This window comes from Patiria miniata, unplaced genomic scaffold, assembly GCF_015706575.1.
Source record: "Patiria miniata isolate m_02_andy unplaced genomic scaffold, ASM1570657v1 HiC_scaffold_20, whole genome shotgun sequence".
Classification (NCBI taxonomy): domain Eukaryota; kingdom Metazoa; phylum Echinodermata; class Asteroidea; order Valvatida; family Asterinidae; genus Patiria; species Patiria miniata.
The window spans coordinates 22113280-22134861 of record NW_024037059.1 but is presented as its reverse complement, the minus strand read 5'-3'; the positions used below and the strand labels follow the sequence as shown (position 1 = coordinate 22134861).

The window sequence follows — 21582 nt, the reverse complement described above, 5'->3', positions numbered from 1 at the left end:
CTGCTTTCCAAGAAGCAAATTTTTAGGAGTAAAATTGTTCATGTGCTGGCAGCATGCATGACTTATCTGGGAGAAAGTAACTTTTTTGTCATCACCCCAGTACGTTTTTAAGAAAGGAGAGGGCTTATCCAGAGGGTTTAGATAACATACACACTCTTTTAAGTAGTAATAATCATCTATCATGATAAACACAGTAACTCTTGAATCTATCCAGCATTGAAGTCCCAACATGAAGCCAAGCAGTCCACTGCATAGATAGCCTTGATCCAAGACTGGATTTGCATGTTACAGACCTTTATCATGCTGCCACCATTTCAGTCATGTTCCCTGTATCCAATAACAGTACTGAATGATCATTTTTTTTGTGCAAAAGGGAACCAGACTATTTTTCCTTCCAGCCTTTGGTTACATTGATTTGAATAGGAAAAAATCAAACGGCTGCAACATGATAATGGTCTGTTCCCCAAATACAGCCGGTCCGTGACAAGTATGGTAAAGATGCAGACATTTCTGAGCACACCTCACACACACGCTGCATTCAAGCTAATACACGGGTGTGAGGTGTGCTTTGAACTCTATGGGTAGCCCTGCCGAACTTCCCAAGACTGCATTTCAATCATCCTGACGATAGCGACCTTTACTGCTGAGGTGGCTCTACAACTGTCGGGGTCTGGCTGTATTACAGGAATAACATCAAACTCTACTCATAGACCAAGCCCACTGCTTAAAATGCCTGCATAAGACTGTCGGGTGTAAATTCTTTAAAATGCCCCCAAAATATTGATAAATTGTCATAAAAAGAAAAATCAATCACAGTACACATCCCAAAACTTATTTATGATGCTATTCCTACAATATCAAGCATACAATTTAAAACCCTACACTCTCTCCACACAAAACTCCATAAAATTTATAACACATTTTTTGTGTACAAAGCACCATACAAAAGCACAACAGCAGACGTTTTGCACTGTACAAGCTATACAATGAACTTTACATAACCATCTATTGCACTGAAGAAATATAGGTGTATTATACAGGTATTTACAACAAAGGCACATCTTTCGAAGTAAGAAACCATTAGTCACTGTTTTTTGTTCTTCTTTATAAAACCTTAATGCAATGAAAATCGGAATGATCAGTAGTTTTTTTCAACTGGGTAAAATACAATGCAAGTACCAAGTACATTTTTGTGACATACCTATAGGCCCAAAAAAAAATCAAGGTCAAAAATATAATCGATAAAATACTTAATACCTTAAAATTGTCTTCCTCAGAAAAATAAAGATTGATTGCAAAATTTCAAAGGGTGCAATGCATGATTCAAAGTTAAAACCTGATTCACTGTGGCCCAAATCTTGAGTTTCCCCACAGATTGTGCCACAATCTTATAAGTACCGGTAGTGGTTTAATAATAATATTGTTGATTTATATAGCACAGATATCAATCAAAAAGGTAATCATGGCGCGGTACAATATTAATACCCCAGCTAACCGGATCAATGAAAATATTCCAAAGACTATCTATCCCTGGGGAGTACAATGCACACAGCTGAATGCTGCCATATCGGTACAATCGGCTAAATTAAACACATGACCATCTCTGCCCTCACATGTACCCATTTACTCCTGGGTGGTGAGAAGCAAAGAGTGACAAAGTGTCTTGCCAATGGGCACAAGCACCACAAACCCAGGCTGGACTCGAACCCACAACCTGTGAATTTACCCACAAGAGGCCATGGTACTCAACAAGATTCAACAAGGCCGTGGAATTTTCTGTTCGTCAATAAATACTGCAAAATCAGTCTTGTACTTAGCAAAGCTCGAAAATGTGACCTGCAACGTTATAAAGAAACTAACAGTGTTGACTGTTTTAAGATTCCATCCGATTTGAAATGTTATCTCAGTTGTTGCGTTCATTTCAATCAGAGAATCATAAATATTTTTTTTATTTCAAAATAAGTACCATAGAGTTTTTAGTAGATTTCAGACACTTAAATATGTATCTGATCCAATCTTCAGGGGTTCAAAAAATGTTTACAAATTTTGCTCCAACTTCTAGACACAGTCCTGCCCTGAAGTGTCTGTCCTTTTTACGAAACCAAAACTGATGACTTTACTGCACTCGATGAGTGAGCAAATGTTCCCATGCTAAATTTCAAAACATTTCAAATCACAGCACAGAACTGCATATACTGATTATGTGGACTACACAACGGACCTTATTTACAAATCAAAAGCAAATCTGCTTGATGGGCTCAAGTTTGGTCAAATTGTACAAGGCTCCTGCAAGCGTCATTTGGAAATTTCATCTATTGCACTTAACCCCTTAATAAAATTTTAAGAAACAGGCAAACTTTCCTTTGTCCTTTGCCAAATTTCCTAAGCTCACTTTTTTTGTTCATTAATTAAAGCTATGTTTGTTAAGCTAACCTAGACTACAGCAGTCACGTCATGTCAGCTACAATGTCTTTTCAGTGACTGTTCTAGCTCTAGTCTTTGGGTGAGGGATTCTGTGCAAATTACAGTCAAATTCCTCTTGAAGTCACATACAGTGACTTGTGTATGCTGTACAGCCTATGCAAGCTGCTTGTCTGAATCTAGAGTTTATAGTGTAAATTGGCTCAACTAGCCAAGAGTACAATATCCCAGACACTACGGACGCCATGCATGAACAGCAGCTGGCCCGTCATGAACAATCCTGAGAGCTCCGTGACAGGTTACACTGTGTGTACGTTCACTGGGTGGCACACATATGGCTTGAAGTATGTATGATTAATTGTGCATAACTCTGTATCAAACTTCGCGCAAGTGCTTGGCATACAGTGCCAGAGCGCTTGAACTTCTCCTCTGGTTGTAACTGAGTGAGGTGTACTTGTGCATACAGTCGTGTTTTACTACACACCTGAGGACAATGCTTTGTGTTTCCCTTTGTCCCCGTAATATAGCACGATCCCATAGACTAAGCACATAACCATACGATCGAGGACCGTTTTCAACAAAAGACCCAACACCCAAGGACTGAAAGGATCTGTTGTTCTCCCTTTGTGTGTCTGTCCTCAGGGGTTATGTAGTACCTGTACACAGAGTCCGACTCAATACACAAGAAACTTGAAACTGCTTATAGTATGGCACAGACTACACAATTAGTGACTGCAGCCCGTGGGGCCTGTCGTTGCTCTCCCTCAGCCGTCTCGCCGTCTTGCCCCTGTTGCTGCTGCTGCTGTTGCTGCACGCGTGACGAAGGCAACAATGGCTGTGAAGTCTGGGAACCATTCGCCGAGGCAGTCTCTGCTGTACAGTGATCGGAACCAGCCCGTTCAATCTGTAAAATTGGCTTGGGCTCGACGGGGTTGGCGTGCGGGCGGATCTGACTGATGATGTCATTGTATTTAGTCTCGATATCAGCCTTGCGTCCCGACCCGCCGTGACCTCCCACCCCTGCGTAATGTAACAAATCAGAAAGGGAATTTGATTGGTCAACTGGTATCAAGGTCAAAGATTAAGATTTCTAACACAGCATTTCTTTATGCAACAGTGTGGCAACGGAACAATTATAATCTCAAAATGTTTTGATGGAAGTTTTAGTACTCAATGATATTCTGCTGGCAGTGTACATAGTGACTGGCAACCGCAGTTGGAATTGATCCATGATCCATTTACTATGAAAGGTAAGAATACATCCAGACTGTTGTAGTCATGTACCTAGCCCATCACATGTCTGGTCACCAGTCAATTCACAAGTTCCATCACACGTAACAGGATAAACAATTCCAAGGAATGCTTTTGTTACAATGCATAGGCTGTGACTTGTCTAGGATTTGAATGACTTGTGATTTGACTGGCGAGGACTTGTGCTGGAACGTGCTAACTTGTGCGATACACTACTGAACATCCACTACACCACAGAGTCAGAATTATAATAAATAATTTTCAAGTCTCTAATCTTTTGACCATACTCGTTTCGAAATTGTAACATGGAAATGAACATTAAGAATCAAAGACAGCACAGAAGTAGGCAAGATTTAATATTAATATTCAATGAGAGTGCTATTACAGAACAATGTAACTAAAGACACATCATATTAAAGCAGTTTATGACTGAGTTCAGTGCTGTTGTCGAGACCTTTTCTGAGACCTCACAAAAATGATTATGTAATGGAATGTCAGATTGGAGTCAAGTGTAATGTGAATGAGGAAAGACTCTCAGTGCCTTGACTTAATAAATAATATCAGTTGGATTGGGTTGGTTTGGTTGGTTTGGTTTGTTACCCCATATGACAGATATACAGAAATAGTCCAAAACCTCCGTGGGCTCTTTTAAGAACTCTTTCAAAGAGTATCTTATCTCCCAATATGTAGCATTGATTTTTATCTCCTTTGGTTTGTTCTCCAGAGTTGCCATCTCTCTTGCAGTTTTTACGTTTTTATTCCCCAGTCATTTTTTAAATCTATTTCTGGTCAGAATACTTTGTCCTCTTGTTTATCTTTGTCTTTGACTTAATCAACTAACTATTTGATTATTTCATGTCTTTGTTCTCTTTTCTAAAGGCACTCCGCTACAAGCCTTGGCTTATTAGGATTGTGCCTCCACAATATTGTATTTTGCTTTCTATTATGTTATTGTTCAGTATGGAAATAAATGTAATATTGAACTGAATTGAATTGAATTGAAATACACAAAACTCACAAGATTTAACAATATATCTGTATTACAGTAGGTAAAAGGACTAGAAAATAGCATACTTGCTACTCAAGTCTAGCCCTTAACACCGCATATGTTACTGTATAGTTTAAAATAAACATTTTATTGAAAAAGGTCTAGTAAAGGTTTCGGACAGATTTGACTCTCAATAAGGCATTTTTGCCTGAACTTGAAGTATAGTTATATGACTTTTTGTCTGCAAATTTCAATAAGTGATAAAAATGAGTGAGGTCTTGGTAGATCTCAGAAAGGTCTCGACTACATCACAGATTGAATTTCAAAGGCAAGTCCGTGACAGTAATGAGTGACCTACCGTGGATATCAACGTAGATCAGCCGTGAGAAGATGAGTGCCAGCCCACCAGGGGGAGGCCACGGCACCTTGCCAAACATGACTGGAATGATAGGCTTCTTCAAGAGATCGGCAAGACAGACCTCCCTATTGCAGCTCTCTGAGAGGACGTACTGTGGAGTCACACAGACGAGGACAGCCTGCAAAGAATGATCGGACCAGATAGAGGCTTGTAAGGCTTAGATGAGTGTCCAGAATATTGCTCTTTGGTATGGAACCCTTGTGCTAAAATATTACAAGTGAGTGTCCTGTGGTTGGGGGGGGGGGGGAATTGAGTGCTTCACGTTCAGGCAGAGTTGTAATGACTCGAGTCAATGACTTAACTCGAGTCCGACTCGAGTCACAATTTTTGGTGACTCGACTCGACTCGAGTCCCTAAGGGTAAATGACTTGACTTGACTCCAGTCACTGCAAGTAAATGACTCGACTCGACTCGAGTCCCTCATCAGAAGACTCGACTTGACTCGAGTGAAGGCTAATAAGACTCGAGTCCCAAAAATAAAAGCACAACTTTGCGAAAAGTATTTGCAATGACTTACGGTGCAAAATTTATGCTCACTTTACTTTGCGAATAGCAGTCATGTACAAATATACAACGTGTCACAGACTCCCACCTCATGGTTCTAGAACGCACAAAATACTATCCAGGAACCAGATTTTTAAACACACTTTCTAATTCGCTGTTTTATCATTGGTTTTTGGGCGATTTCTTATAAAGCTCTTGGATTCGAATGCTGGCTAAACTTATGGCCTCTTTTATAAATTTTGGTAAAGTGTTCAAATATTCGTGACTCGAATTGGCTCAAGCTAAATATTTGACTCGACTCGACTCGACCTTTTGACCTAATGACTCAACTTGATGACTCAAATTTATTTCCAATAAAAGGTGACTCGTGAATCGGGATCGAACTCAACGCTCAGGTAGTACACACACACTCCTGGCTACTTCGACCAATAGGAATACCAAAAAGCGCACATGCCTCGTCTTTAATAAAGCATGCAGCATGCGCATGAGCATGACACCACCGCAGTAAAAGCTTCTAATTCTGATCACCGGATTCCACTTTAAGGTACACAACTGCACCGGTATATCCCTTAAAATCTGATGCAACATACCTTAGCATTGCGGATGCCTTCGTATATCTTGGCATACAGGGCATCTCCTCCACCCATCTGACCAATGTCCATCCAGCAAGGAAAGCCCGCCCTCTCTAGGTGGTCACGCATCAGGCAGACCTCCTCCTGTATACCCCAATTGTAGCTGATGAAAACAGTTGGTGCTGGGGCGTTAGATTCTACAAATGACAAAAAACAACATACTGGTAAGTTGTGTATCAATTAATAATTCAGTCTTAACTTGTTTAGAAGTCAGAAGCTGATATTGAGACAAATACTCCTTTAGACACAGATTTTCGTAAGCTGAATAGCAAAAATACTGTAACCAAACTTGTCACATGGCAGGGCTGCCCGCAGCAACAGTTAGACAACAATTTGCCAAGGTGTATTTTTAGATCTGCCTGGCTTTACTTTGTTATACTTTTTGGTGCACGACAGGAACACACTTTTGCTTTTTAGTCATCAGTATGACGGCACTACGACAGCGTGTCAACTTCACTACTTTTTGTGTGCCTGGTGTCATTTTGTTAGCCCTCCTTTGTCAACCTCAAATAACTTCAAAGAAGGCCCAGACTGCTACCCCATGTTACAATACATTACTGTGAATCCCTTGAAAACTTGCATTAGAGTAACTTTTACAAAACACTGACAAATCGGAACATAATATCAGAGGGTGAAATTGGACGCAATATACTACACCACCAACATTTGTTCAGATATATATAGAATTTTTGAAAAATGTCCCATGTCTGGCTGTAATTTCGTCTTCTGAATATGTTTTTCACATAGGGCAGGAGGAGGCAGGGGAGGGGAGTGAATTAAAGCCTTGACTGTCCACTGACCTTGACCTTTCTGAATGACATCAATGACATCCTCTCGCTGCATCTGTTCTAGATAAGAAACCATCATCTCCAGGGAGAGGGCTGTGTTACCACTGTTCTGGATCCAATCCAGTATAAGGACCAGGGCGGGGTTCAGCTCATCTTGAAACTTCTGGATCTTGGCTTTCTTGTAACCTAGGCAACAGAAGACAGAATGAGGTTGTTGTGTCAATGATAATGCAAATAAAGGTACAGCTTTTATTGAAGAAATAGGATGGTGGAAATCATAAAGACAAGAAATTAACAAATCTTTTTATACAAGCAGCAAGAAACTTTGGATGCTGCAAGTCCTCTGTTCATCAACAAATCAGCTCACAATATAAACTCCAAATTTAAATGCTGGGTTTTGCTCTTCACCCAAATTATGTTACAGGTAATGTACACTCAGTGCTGTCTGACAGCTTGTGATCAAAATCCACAAACTTGGGTGGCAATCGAACCCAGGACCTCCTGATTACTGGTGCAGATGTCTCAACCTCCACCATTGAGCTGCAACGTCGGCTGGCCAGATCCAGTCTGATATTGCAGGGGGTACCACAATCAGTTCATGGACAAATATTAATCATGTCATAATCGCAACAGGCCAATTGTAATGGATAAAAGTTGCAGAGTTTGAACAACTTCCCTGCAGTGAAGTCATCAGCATTCTTTAAAAAAAACTGATAACTTCAATGTTGGAAGATTTTTTGGGGGAAAGGTGTTCAGAATCCTGAAACTAATATCCAGATATGACTCACCTAGTGCAGACAAATTGTCTGCAACTCATCCTGGAATACCCTCGACCATCCCACATCCATCAAAATCCACACCCTGTTTTTGTTGGATCTTGGTAGATATCGTACAGTTTCATATAAGCCATGTCGTTCATTAGTTTTCAGTTTCCATATAACTGAATCCATCAAAATCCGCCAGCACTGTCACTGGTGGATTTTGGCAGATTTAGTAGTGAATCTTTTTGTGCCCCCAACTCTGATTAAATTTTGATGGATTTTGGTGGACTTGGGAAGGCTCCCAGTATTTAAACCCAGGGAGTTAGGGTTAATGAGATGATGACTTACCTAGCTTTGTAGCCAACGCCAGCCAATCTGATCCATCGCATCCAGAATTCAGCAACTTGCTGGCAGCCTTCACCCAGGGTGGAATGTTGTCTTCAGTTATCTTGTCTTTGCGACTAGGTGTGGTCAGGGTCAAAGGCACTACAAGCAAGCAACACAACAAATTATAAAGCCTTCCAAAGACGTGAAGAATTGTAACTTCAGATTATATAAATCAGACTTTACAATGATATTAATGGTTTTAACAAGCCTAAAATATTTTTCCAACAGAAGCTAATGTTGCACACCAATAGCCAATACAACCCTTTTAACAACTGCATGGAAATGAATTGAAGTAAAGTGCCTTGCCCAAGGACACAGGCAGTATGATCCTTTTGGCAAGGTTCCAAACCTCATGCAAATGATTCTGAAAACAAAGACAATAAAACATGAATTCCAGCCAAGTCCTTCCCCAAAAATGTCCATGATATATTACTTAATAGTCCACGTTTAGGACTCTCTGAGCTAGGGAACTGCCACATTAAAATTGCATTCCCTGTAATCTTTTCAAGTTTCTTCCCGAAAAATAGATTCCTTTTCTAAATTACAATTTTTCTAGCCATACAACAGTTACTCACTATTGAATGAGACATCGACCGAAAATTGAATTACTACTTTTCAATTGCAAATTATTGGCTGCCAGACAATAATTCCCGTTGTCATGGAGCAGGCTGGTTCCTGCCCCACACACAGTATCGTTAATGTATGGACCAGAGCCAGTCTGCTCACAACGTGGATCTGATTGTTAAATTGTCTTTAAAGGGAATATTCAACATTTACTTTTGCTGTAATTTTCAGAAATGGATGGGTTTGGGGGCTAGCATTTTATAGTAAATATTGTTACACTGACTTGTTTGACGTTTTGGGTTCGTAGATGCTGGAAAAACCAAGAAAAACAATCATGTTCTTGTAGTCTGGTTCCCTGACCCCACTCAAGATGAAACAGAGCAATTTATAGACGTCGGGGAATTGTAAGGTTAGGGAATCAGTCTAGCTGGCTTGTACCCGTTCACAGTTGTGTTATCGATTGCAAAGAAAATGCAGACTAACTAAATATGATAAAATACATTGTAAGGAGCAGTATTTGAAAAACCCAGTTTTTTTCCCAACGCTGATTGGCCAGCCAGCGTTGGAAATCGATACAAAAATACCACTATTCTTGTAAATGTCAGCACATCAGGTGCCATGATTTTACAGCATGCTTTAGACTGTCATTCACTAACAGTCCAGTAAGGTATTTCGTGATAATTTGGTAGTTTTTTAATGTTTGCAAATGTTGTATATTCCCTTTAATCTGAAAATGTTGTATTCAAACATTGATGTTGAAAACCGGTTCATATATATCAGAAATATGAAGCAGATTGTTTATCACAAACCCTTCAAAGTGAAATTCGCCCGACTCTCCTTGATTTTGCAGCGCAAATATTTGCAGTGAAATCATGAAATTTCATTACCTATAGTTGGCTTTTCCTTGGGAAACCACTTCCTGAACGTGCTGGTCTTGACCTGTCTGTGTTCACACATGACAAAGCTGCTGGCTAGACACTCATCCAGGTTCAGGAAGTGAAGGCAGGTGGGGCGTTTGCATCCCTCCGTGCCGTGGAGGCTACAGCGTTTGCTGCATGGGCAGGTGACTGAGAAGCAGTGGGACAGACGCTTCATCCAGGAGGCTCGCAGGTCAGACAGGGCTGAGTCTAAGAAATGACGCACCTGTAACAGAGGGGCGGAGAAAGTCCATGAGAAAAGTGGTGAAATCATACAGACAGCAACATGCAACAGGGGCAAAGATGCTTGTCACTGATTAACTTAGCAGTGATGCAGTTGAAACCTTTTTAAAGACCTTTTACATTTTCATACACAAAATAAGTAACCGAATTATTCTATATTTTCATTTTTGATAAAGATTACTGGTATTTGTGTCAAGATTCATAGTCAGGGAGAATATGTGTTGTTTTTGTTTTCAGAGCCAAAATGTCACAAAGACCTTTTCGAGACCTCTAAACATCTGTTTCCTAATAAAATAGAAATTCTAAAACCTACATTGACATTAAAACCCAACAGTTTCATATGTTGACAATCAGAACATTGAGATTCTTTTCACATTGGACTAAAATCAAATTGCTTGCCCTGACACTGGATGATTTGCATATTTATCTTGCATCTTATAATCAGGTGTGGGAATAGTCAGGTGCCTTTACAATATTGCGAGTCCATTTGGGTTTTTAAAGGCAGGGTTCAGAGTTCAGACTGCATCAATTCATCATGGCATCAGATTAGAAAAACATGTTTAAACAAAAGCAAAGTTGTATGTGATAATCACATCAAACCCATCCAACAAGCACTATTACACTAAATACATGTAAGACAATAATACACTAAATATGATAAGTACAATAGAAAAGGAAGAATTGTTTGAAAGGAAGATTGGGCATACATGTCACTCAAACTAAATCACGCAGGTACACGATACAAAGCCATTATGTGCTATTGTAGAATGGAATCAGAATACAGGGAGCAATTAATCATCTCAGGGGCTTCTGTTATCATCGATGCTGATCTCGGTCTTACCTTAGCACAAGCCTTCTGTCCTACTGGTCCCTTGGATGACATCCTTCGTGATCCACCCTCATCTGATCTCTCTGCCTTCATCACAGTCACCTTACAAGTCAATGAAAATAAAAGGCAAGGGCTGAATATTATCCCTGATCCCATTAGGCACCACACAGGGTTCCCACAGAAATATTAACATTAAATTCCATAACTTTTCCAGGACAATATTAGGGTTTCCATGACCAATTCCTACGCATCTTAAGAGCCTATTTACAATACACTGGTCAGTCATCAGAAGGGATGCCACTACCTTTCGGCCTTCAAGTTTGACACAAGACCTCTGAGCACCACAAAGCTTCACAATGCAAGCTGGAAGACTGCCATAGCCCAGGTGTATCATCTCGCGTGGATTGTGCAAGATTCCATGAATTTTTCTTAGAATCACTTTTCCATGACTCTTTATAAAATAACAGAATTTCATAAATAGATGCTAATTGGGACATGTGGTATCAATGAAAAACTATCTTCAAGCATTATTTTATCAATATTAAGGCGATTCTTCAGAAATTGAACCTCAATTAATTTTTGGGAGGAAAAAGTTCTTTATGCGATGATATGCAAATGATTATTTTTCTCTAAAGTGTTGCTAGTAAGTAAAGATGCAAATTTCTAAAAATGTTTCAGAAGTTGGTCTTAATGTGCATAAATTAGCATAAATTTAATTACAAAATGTCACACACATGACCACAGAACAATTCCCATTTAGTAAAACTACAGCAGAGTTGGACATTGTTTATGCATTCTGTAAATCACAACAGACTAGTCTTACTCCAAAATTAGTATGCGTGTGTCTGCCCTAGAAACTTTAGAGAAAAATGTGAATTTCCGATATGGATTTTTACGTCTGATGTAACAGCCGCGTGATCAGACTTTGATGACCCCTCCTAATATTTTGACACAATGTTTGAAAGTAGAAACTATACTCGGAGATAGGGAGTAAAAAGTACTAACCTGATGAGTATGTCAGGTGTAGTTACCAAAAGGTAAAGCTTCAAAATTCAGAAGAGCCCGATTTTATGTCACACACGTGACTAAGAATGGCCCATTAAACAACCTGGTTTAAAGGGAAATCATTTCATGTCCACATTTCACTGGCTATTATTTTACTCAATTGCCAAATTAATGTTTTTTACAATCCAACTTTACACACAAAATTAAATCTCATTGTAAGTTTATAAGACCACATCATTTCCACTCGGAACTGTTTTTCTATCCAAATGAAATGTGCCGACTCCCAAACCTGACAAGAATATCTGTGATCTGCACTTACCTTGAGTCGAGCAAATCGTACCGGCGCCATCTCCAAGACAAAGTCCTGCTGCTCGTCCACAAAGAACCGGGCCTGTCTGTAGGTCAGCTTTGGTGACTGGTCCCCATGCTCTTGGGACCAACGACAGGCATGAACCACCAGGCGATGGAACAAACCAACTATGAACATAGGAAAACAAGAATAGGGCTCATAAGGGACGGTTTCAAAATCTGAATTGAGGGGACATATTTTAACATGCAAATTATAAAAACAGTAGTCAAAAGATAATTAAAAAGCGCCTTCAAAATTCTAGACCAACCCTTTTTCTTGAGGGCCTTTTTCTTTTTTTTAAAGCAGTGTTTATATAAGTTCCCAGGAAAACTTTGCTATGGAATAAACCAACTAAAAACAGAAGAAAACAGGAAATGGCTGAAATTGAAGGCTCATCCAAACTGGGATCAATCTGAAACTAAGAACGCAACAGTCAACGAGTTCTCTCAAGAACATCCAGACCAATTTTCTTTAATTTACAACACTATACCTGGTAGAAAACCTCCGAATGTGATGTAGAAGACCACCGCAGTCTTAGCATCAGTCACTAGTTCTTCTCTGTTGGTCATTTCCTTGAGACAGGATGGCATGTAGTATAACATCTGCATCACGGGAAAAATAAATCCTTATTTTGGGTGACATTCAATGGACTCGATCAGGAACAGTCAACATTTCCACCTACAAAAAATCTGCATATATATTAAGATATCAAACTGAGTGATGTATCAAACTAAAGAGCAGAGTATACTCTTTCCACTTCACATGACAAACCAAAAAGTGAAGGGAAACAAGTCTGTAAGACCTACTTCGTGGGATATGGTCACAAATAAAGAATAGAATCAAGACTTGATTACTTGGAGAAGATGTTATATTTCCCTGATACATGCAACCTATGTTGCATCTACAGCCTTAAGAGATCTCCCCGATTCAGGACACACACTCTCTCTCTCTCTACTTACCTGTCCCTTAGCCTTGTGGTCTCGGCACAGTAAATCAAACTTCTCCATCAGTCCCAGCAGAGCCGGTTTCTGCTCCAACGTCTCTGCCCAGAGATGGTCTACTAGTCGATCCTCTAGGATGCCTTGTTCCTGGAGATGCTTCCAACATGGAGCAAACTACAAGAGACCAACACAACAAACTCTCCTCAGGCTGAATAAAAACACGGCTGCATTTCTAAAACTATCCTTGTACTTTTTCAATCATCTCACACTGATACTGATAACTATACATTTAAAGGCACAAAGGGTCATTTGCAATTAGTGAATTTTTTTCCGTTAGAAGCAACAAAATTGCTCAAAATCTTAAGTACGATGATAAAAAAGAACGTGTTGTAGTTTCAGCTTAGTGGATACTATACCTCAGAAACAGGGAAAACGTAAGCACCACTTTTGGTCTCCTAAGAGGTTCCATGGATAGCACTTCCGATTAAAAAAGATGCTGTTGCGTATCATGAACTGCACTTTCTCGTTTACAATCCCTAACTCAGCTCTCATAGTATTGAACAAATACTAAGTATTAAAAAAATGTGCCTGTTTCGTTTTCTTCCAAAAAAAATATCATTTAAGGTAGAATAACTTCACATATTTTCACTTTGAACAAGAATTTCTCATTGAACCAGCAGGTCCTTTTTCAGGTAAAAACTAACATTCCTTCATGCCTTTAAAAATGCGTGCACCAAGTATGTTTTCATGCCTAGGGTCTTTTTGAAAAGTCTAGAAAATGTTTAGTCAACTGACCTCAGCATCCTCCTGATTGGCCACAGTGATTTTCTTGAAGACCTCCACCAACCAATGGGGTCTGAGGATGATCATATTCTGAAGGGATGCATCCGATGACCCCGGCACTGGGTTGTAGATAACCACTCCCAAATCATGATAGAACTGTAGCATGGTAGCCACGCCCTGATCAGAGGACACGCCCACATCACCTGCCATCTGTCTCATCTGAATAATGGATGACAAACAAATTCATGAGACGTTCAATTTAAAAAAAAATTTAATCATCATCTCGGCAAGCACTATAGACAGCTCCAGCTGAAACTTTACTGATTGAACTGTTTGGAAGGTCGATGCAAAAAATTGCAATTTTAGGAGAAAAGTATCAAGGCTTGGTAGTTAATAATAATAGTAACCGTATTTACATAGCGCTTTTTCCAAAGGATACAAAGCGCTGGGTGAGAATGCAACCAAAGACAGGTATAAGTATATGAACATATGAGACCCATTATGTGGCACCTTTTTGCTAGCTGCTGCAGCGCATATTGCTGCCACTGCCAGAAACACCGGGGCAAACCCCTTCTCTTAGCGACAAGTGTTACTGGGTTCTTTAACGTGCATTACACAACACACAGGACCTACGGCTTTACATCCCATCCGAAGGACGAAGCAATAATGGTAAAGTGCCTTGCTCAAGAGCACAAGCACCATGTTCCCACGTTCAGAATTTGAACCCATGTACCACGGCACACGAGTGGAACTCCGTAACCATTGGACCACAGCGCCCCCTTGTATTGTATTTGTTGGCTATTTGTAGTTTCACGCCTGTTTAGCCAGGCACTCAAGAGTCATGCCAAAAACTAAATTTAATCAAAAGATTTGAATTAAGTTGAATGTTTGAAACAGGAGCAACTACACGCACAAGATGTTGAAAGATCAATTGTTGAGTCATTCGCAATAACTCAACCACAGCACGTCTTGGTTTTGATGTTGCTATAGGACATGGTAAATTAATGCACTGAGTTCGCCTGTCTGACACTAACTTTTAGTGCAATTCTGGAACATCAGTGTGAAAAGGGTGTTACCTTTGTTTGAATCTGAGGAAATTTAAAGAAATTACAATTGCATGTGTAGAACTCCCCAGCTTCAATCTGAATAATAACTGAACCTTTGTTTCTCCAGTACAAGTGTGGGCCGGTTCTAAGTTGGCACAAATGCAAATGTGTGTGCAAATTTGTGACATTACTCCAACATTTTGCACTGCAAATTTCGCAAAAGTTGAACACATTTCAACTGTGGCGAATTTCGTAGCGAATGTTTTGTGATGGCAACTTCGCTTTGCATTTGTATTCACGTGAAGTGTTAGCCTTCTGGTGCTGGAACCCACCTTTTCACTGGGCAAGTAGTTGGTGCCTTTCATGACCACTTCAGCCAAGCTGTGCTCAAACCGTAGCCATTTGAGTGGGATGTGTTCTCCCATGTACGGCTCCTTCGTCGCTACTGACTCAATGCACTCCCTCAACTTGACAATCTGTGAAACCAAATAAATGGTCATCATGTCATACAGATCTGGGGCCAAAAGTGAGGGTGTAAACTAGCGAATAGTTATTCATTGGTAGGCATGCGGATCTAAAATTAGTTATGCATGCATCACACCTGTTGACATTCAAAATGTCATGCCTGTAAACTTAACCCTAACCTTCCCAAATCCTCCCAAATCCTCTTCGCACAAGTGGAGGATTTCAAAGGACTGAGGCTGATTCAAAGGATGAATGTTTCATTAGATTTTGGAAGATGCATTGTGCAAAGGTCTAGGCTGTTTATGCTTAGCCACGCATAAAGTTAGGCCTAGATTACACAGTAAACTCTGGCTATACAGTAAACTCCGGCTAAACCGGCACTCTCGGGACCCGAGAATTTGTGACGACTTACGCGAATGCCAATATCAGCTGTAAGTCGTCATTTTGCCGACTTACATGAATGGTATGCACACATGATTCATTGCACTAATTGGCTACGATTTACCCTGGATTATCTCCTTAATGCTTGAGTTGAATCCAACAAATTAATCCTCAAATTGTATCATCAGGTTTGGGGTATTGATAGTGGAGACCACGATACATATGTACGTGCACAGTAACGAATTAAATGCGTGCGTGGTCCTGTATATACCACTCACGCATTGACCGCAGCAGAAGTCATTCAATAAGACAACCCCCAAAATGGACAGAGCGCATGCGTACAGCCTAGAGGGGGTACTGGTATTGATATGCTTACGATGCATATGCGATGTATGCAGTAGGACACCATTTTTCGACACCGATGCATGCAGCGATCACGGGCCGTGCGAAACCACTTTTCACTCGACGCTTTGCCACCCGCAGTACAGGAAGACGATGCCAATGCATGATTTGTTGAATGCCGACTTACACAAAAGATTTTGTAATGCTTTTTATGGAATGGGGACCGGGAGTAACACGACGACTTGAGCGAAATGGCAACTTATAAAGGCCGACTTAGAAATAAAAAATTCAATGGAAATTTGGGATTTGAAATTTGGAAATTTGAGCGATTTGACGAGTTGTACGATGTCGGATTAGCCGGAGTTTACTGTACTTGAAATCATCCGTACTTCTCAAGGATATCATCAGCACTGCCTCAACGTATTAACCATGATTGTTGGAAAAATTTGCAGGATTGAGGCAGTGGTCACCCCTCCAATGAACAAATTCAAGAAATAATGGAGGATTTTAGAGGATTGAGGCTGTATGCAATTTCACATGGCCGCCGTTGGAGGATTTAAAAGGATTGAGGGAGTATCTTGGCAACAAGGCCTAGGGAATTAGGGTTAAAGAGTTTGTCTTTTGAGAAACGAACAACTAAAAACCATTTGATGGGCAGAAGAGAAAATGGGAAAAACTGGACAATTCAAGAAACTGTACCTCCTCATCTGTGTTGTCTGCACAGTTCTCAACGGCAAAATATGTAGGTATGATGTGTGATTGATACGGCTTGCCTTGTGCACAAGCACGTATCGCTCGAAACTTATCAGCCACCTATAGGTTAATAAAAAACAAAACCAAAAGAAAACATTTCATACGGTAATATCTCATGGGATTTTTTATAATGACATCATTGTAAACAAATGGTGAAAAATAATTATTAAACCAATTAATTATTCTCCACTCCTTATTCCTTCTGGCCACACCTATTTCCCCTTTCAAGACTGGTCACTAAAAAAATTCTGCCCAAAAAAAGTCTGCGAAAGAGAACAGAACTAAAAGAATAACTGCATGGATCAGAAGAGAAATGATTTACTAGGTAATATTTTGTTTATACTGACCAGTCTATCTCTTTCTGCTGGGTCCGATCCCAGACCGTCCCGGTGTGTCCCAACAATAAAGATGGGTGGCGACAGGGCCGTGTTACCAGGCACATTGCGAGCGTTCTCTGCCGTGTGCGCATGGACGGATCGCAACCAGAAATCAATGTGGTCTAGGTTAGTGAACTTTCCCTGGCTCCATTCCACCTGCACATACAGACAAAACAACACAATTGTTAACAGGCCGACAGGTGCATTTACGATTGATAATTACATGTTGAGTGGTTACGAGAAGCAAGTATAAGCGCTGTGGCTAATATAAGTGCCTGGCAAGATAACAGATTTCCTGTTATTTACATGTATCTGCTGTAATGCAACACACAAATAGTGGGAAAATGCAGCTGAGGCCACGATCAAGGAATAATATCAGCAGATTGAGATGCAACGCATGTACATTTCTTTCACAGGGAACAAGCTGTTTAACACATCGTTAAATCTAAAGACAATGTCACCAAACATGAAACATGACACTTTTTCCCTTTGCATTTCCTTTTGGACGATTATTCTCTGAAACTGTCAATGAATATTACTAAATTAATTAAAGTAGGTATAAATTCGCCCAGCACTGAAAAAAGAATCATGTGAAACAGACATTGGCAAGTTTTTCAAGTTCTGTGATGAAAAAGGGGGAAAAGAGACAAGAACGGGGAAAAAAGGGACACACAAACAATACAGTAATCACCATTGTAAATTTTAATATTGGAGTTTTTCCGTCCACCATGTTATTCTTGATTACATAATTTTTGTTATGAGATTACATCGATGAAGGAGAAAATGCAGTATTAAATTTACATCTCCCTGATGTGAAAAAAAACAATGAAAAGTCCATCGAACAAAAGTGAAATATCATGGCATTCTACCCACCTGCTCACTGCAACCATCGGCATGACTCTGGATGGGTGCATCCAGGTCCTTGGTGAGGTCAAAGGTCAGTAGGTATATAGCCCTTGATGACAGGTATACCTGCAAAGAGAAGTTGTTGACAGAACATGAAAAATAATCAACACATTCTTTCTTCTTTACTTTTATACCTGATTATATTTTGCTATTTTCTTTTTACATGTACATGTACCTACTAAACTCTAAAACCGTTGACCACTTTTCAACCCTAATGGGAATGCACAGTGTAGCTTGGAAGTCTTACATGTACAATCTAACCTTACATAAATCTCCCCTGTGGAGTCATTCTTTCAGCTTTCCTATCAAGTGTTGTCACAAGACCCTGGGAATTTGTGATCAGTCAAGCCCAGTCATTCTTAGTGAGTTACTTGAGTGGAGTCAAGTCATTCAAAAGTACATGTCGTCCGGTGCGTGGAAGATGGTGATTAGGGTGAAAAATGGGTCAAAAGGTGTCATTCTGATTTTTCCGGTAACTGATAGAGCATGGAAATATCTTTCATTTGATACACATTTTGTCTCAAGGGGCTACATCATTCCGACGTAATTAACAGTATGAAGCAAAAGGACGTTAGTGTGTAATACTAATGTAACAAAATACATTCCAAGTGTCCTAACATCCCTCTGAAGTGGGCAGGTAAGCCAAGTTTATTTTCAGCTAAAGGTTGTTATGATTTAACATGCCACTTAAGCGCACGTTTAAGGCAGGGGGAGTTTCCGGTAAAAGGTCATTAGCATAAAAGTGTAAATAACTTCAAAATTAAATAATACTTTGAAACAAAAATACACCACATCATCTCACTTATTAACAAATTTCATGGGTCAAAATTTCAGTCTTGTGTGATTTTTAATTTAGAAATGGTAGCACAACACCTTTGAACTCGATTATCTTCATAAGTGGTTTTTTTGCATGCCTCTGGGCTGCTAACGTCCTTTTCCTTGGCACACGACAAATTGTAGTGATTTGAGTCAAGTCATAAGGTTAACAAGTTGAGTCAAGTTGATGTGTATGTATAGCCTATAGTCTCTATGGAATGACCGCTCTATAACGACAGATGTTACTCAGACTACGCACGGCACAAACTTCACCTCGCATGTACTAGGTCAAGTATGATACGTTGTCCATAACACACGTATAGTGCTAGTCATGTACGTGTACATGTACATGACGTGTGGCAGGCTCAGGATGCCCAGCTATCACATGCTGGTTGCTAGTTCGCTATGTATATCTGCATTCTTTTCAACCGATTATGCTAGTGCGCACGAACGCCCAGAGGTTTGTGTCACGTTTTAATGTCAGCAAGTCAAAGTTACTCGAGTCAAGTCAAGTCACAAGCCATATGTTTTTCAAGTCAAGTCAAGTCTCAAGTCATTTTTCCCAAGTCAATTCAAGTCTCAAGTCAAAAAAATAGTGACTCGAGTCCGAGTCAGCGACTCGAACCAACAACACTGCGTGTAACAGACTGAATTACAGCTCTGCCATACACACAGTCATTTCACCCTCTCTTCCTGCCTCTGTCAAATCTCCAACTGTTGCAATTCTTTATCTTCCAACCTCCACACCCTCTCCTTAGCATCATATCTTACCTGATGGAGCGTATAGTACATTGACTGTCCGGTGAAGTCCCATATACTAAGATCAATGCTTCTAGGGCCTCCATCCTCAATTTTCTCCTTCAGATTGTCTTCCATCTTTTCACTCCTCTTCAAGTATTCGTCTACAAGAGCTGCCACCCTCTCAGCGACAAGTTTATCCAGAGAGGAGGTGAATTCTGCCAGGGTGGGGTCTACTCCGCCCTTGGGACGGTATATGTGGTCTTTGCCATCACTGAGGTCAGGCGAGTCAATCTGTAGGTGCAAGGAACAAAATTGGAGTTAACCAGCACAAACAAATGAACCCTATCAGGACTAGGAAGAGGCTGGGTCTTGTAAGGACCAGGGAGAGGCACATTATTGACCCCCCCCCCTCCATTCTAATTTCCATACACATAGGCTGATTTTCCAAACATTTGGCATAAATGTTGGTTGGCCAGTAATCTACTCATTTGGTTGCACTGGGGTTACCACAATAGGACGTTTTCCTATGTTTTATACCCGTTTTTTGGTGTCCCCCCCCCCCAAAAAAAATGGCATAATTCTATTTTTTCATTCAAATACTTCCAAATTGGCATAAACATTTACATTTTTGGGTCAACATTTATTCTATTATTCAAGCTTTGGCATCCAAGGTCATTACTAAAATTTGAAATTTCTTAACCAAAATTGGCATTTTTTTTTTAAAGTACTTATTTGTCAATGTAAATGTTTGGCATTTTTTCAGGCAAGAAATGTCAAATTGTTTCCCCAAAACAACAAAAATTGGGCAGAAAAGGGGAAAATTCAATGCGACTTTTCACGCCAAATGCAGCCATGTCCTGCAAATATTCTTACTTTTTTTAGTATCCCGTCGTTCTCTATAAGTTGTAATTCTTGAAACAAATTTACTTTATAACACCTCACCCACAGATTTTGTATCTTGATTGGCCGAGAGCGAGTCACATGGCATTCGCTATTTTTGCTATCTTGCTGTGCACGACCAAAAGTACTATACCCATAGCAACCAATGTACTATACCCATAGCAACCAGGTACATGTACTATGCATAAGAACCAGTACTGTGTGCAAATGCATATGGGTGAGCGCGTTGCACATATTGTTCCCAAGCTACAGAGCTAAGTTCACACATTTCGTGAAGGGGTAGTTTGGACAATACAAGCAAATTTTTAAGTAATTTCGTATTCAAATTAAAAAAACAATTTTATTGTACCGGTATTTAAATTTGATTAATCAGTTATCCCTTAAAATCAAGTAGAATATGAGGGAGAGGCGTTATAAAACAAATATTAACTGCTTTATCTCATGGTGTAGTAAACTAGCCTCCCTCGGTGATCCATGGAGCATTGTATTTTTCCTCAGCTTCGCGTCGATAAAAATAGAATGCTTCATGGATCACCTCGGGGGGCTAGTTTTACTACACCACTCGAAGCAGTCATTTGATTTTGATTTTTTATTATTATTCTTTTGGGAGGGGGTATATTTATTTCTTTGAAATAGTGATCTACAAATACATTGACATTTAAAAAAGAAGAAGACAAAATTACACATGTACATGTACGTGTATATAATGTTATCCAACAAGTCCAAATTTAGATACATGTTACCAATCTACTCCTTTGTCATCTTTACGAAGAAATAAATTCACCATCGAGCATTTTTTTTAATCAAGGGGACAATATTTAAAATGTCTTGCCCATTATTTTCTGTTGTGTCTAATTAGACTTCAAAAGACACACTGTTGAATGTACCTGTAGAACAAAGGAAATAACTAGACGACTGTTGGGAAAAACGTTAGACATCTATTTTAGAAACTTCAGTTGTCGTGTAAGCATAATTACATGTATATACTGGCACCCTACACGGCAAGGATCATGTCTACTTTAGTGATGCATATTTCAAGTCCATGACATGTTTTTTTCTCTTTCAAACAATGTG

The 21582-nt window shown here is 39.8% G+C and overlaps 1 protein-coding gene across 2 annotated transcripts in view; it reads right to left on the bottom strand.

Annotated features, from left to right (window-relative positions):
• Window positions 1-106: 106 nt before the first annotated feature.
• LOC119728209 overlaps window positions 107-21582 on the bottom strand; it is a 43628-nt gene continuing 22152 nt past the window's right edge. For both annotated transcript variants that reach the window (XM_038200348.1, XM_038200349.1), the window contains exons 6-21: window positions 19639-19899; window positions 18019-18117; window positions 17116-17301; window positions 16715-16828; window positions 15160-15303; window positions 13794-14000; window positions 13017-13172; window positions 12548-12659; window positions 12028-12185; window positions 10716-10805; window positions 9602-9857; window positions 8112-8249; window positions 7015-7188; window positions 6173-6351; window positions 5019-5196; window positions 107-3441 (exon numbers count right to left, since the gene is read on the bottom strand). In XM_038200348.1, the coding sequence (XP_038056276.1) occupies window positions 3122-3441; window positions 5019-5196; window positions 6173-6351; window positions 7015-7188; window positions 8112-8249; window positions 9602-9857; window positions 10716-10805; window positions 12028-12185; window positions 12548-12659; window positions 13017-13172; window positions 13794-14000; window positions 15160-15303; window positions 16715-16828; window positions 17116-17301; window positions 18019-18117; window positions 19639-19899 (2772 nt within the window). In that variant the 3' untranslated portion in view covers window positions 107-3121. The remainder of the gene's footprint in view (window positions 3442-5018; window positions 5197-6172; window positions 6352-7014; window positions 7189-8111; window positions 8250-9601; window positions 9858-10715; window positions 10806-12027; window positions 12186-12547; window positions 12660-13016; window positions 13173-13793; window positions 14001-15159; window positions 15304-16714; window positions 16829-17115; window positions 17302-18018; window positions 18118-19638; window positions 19900-21582) is intronic.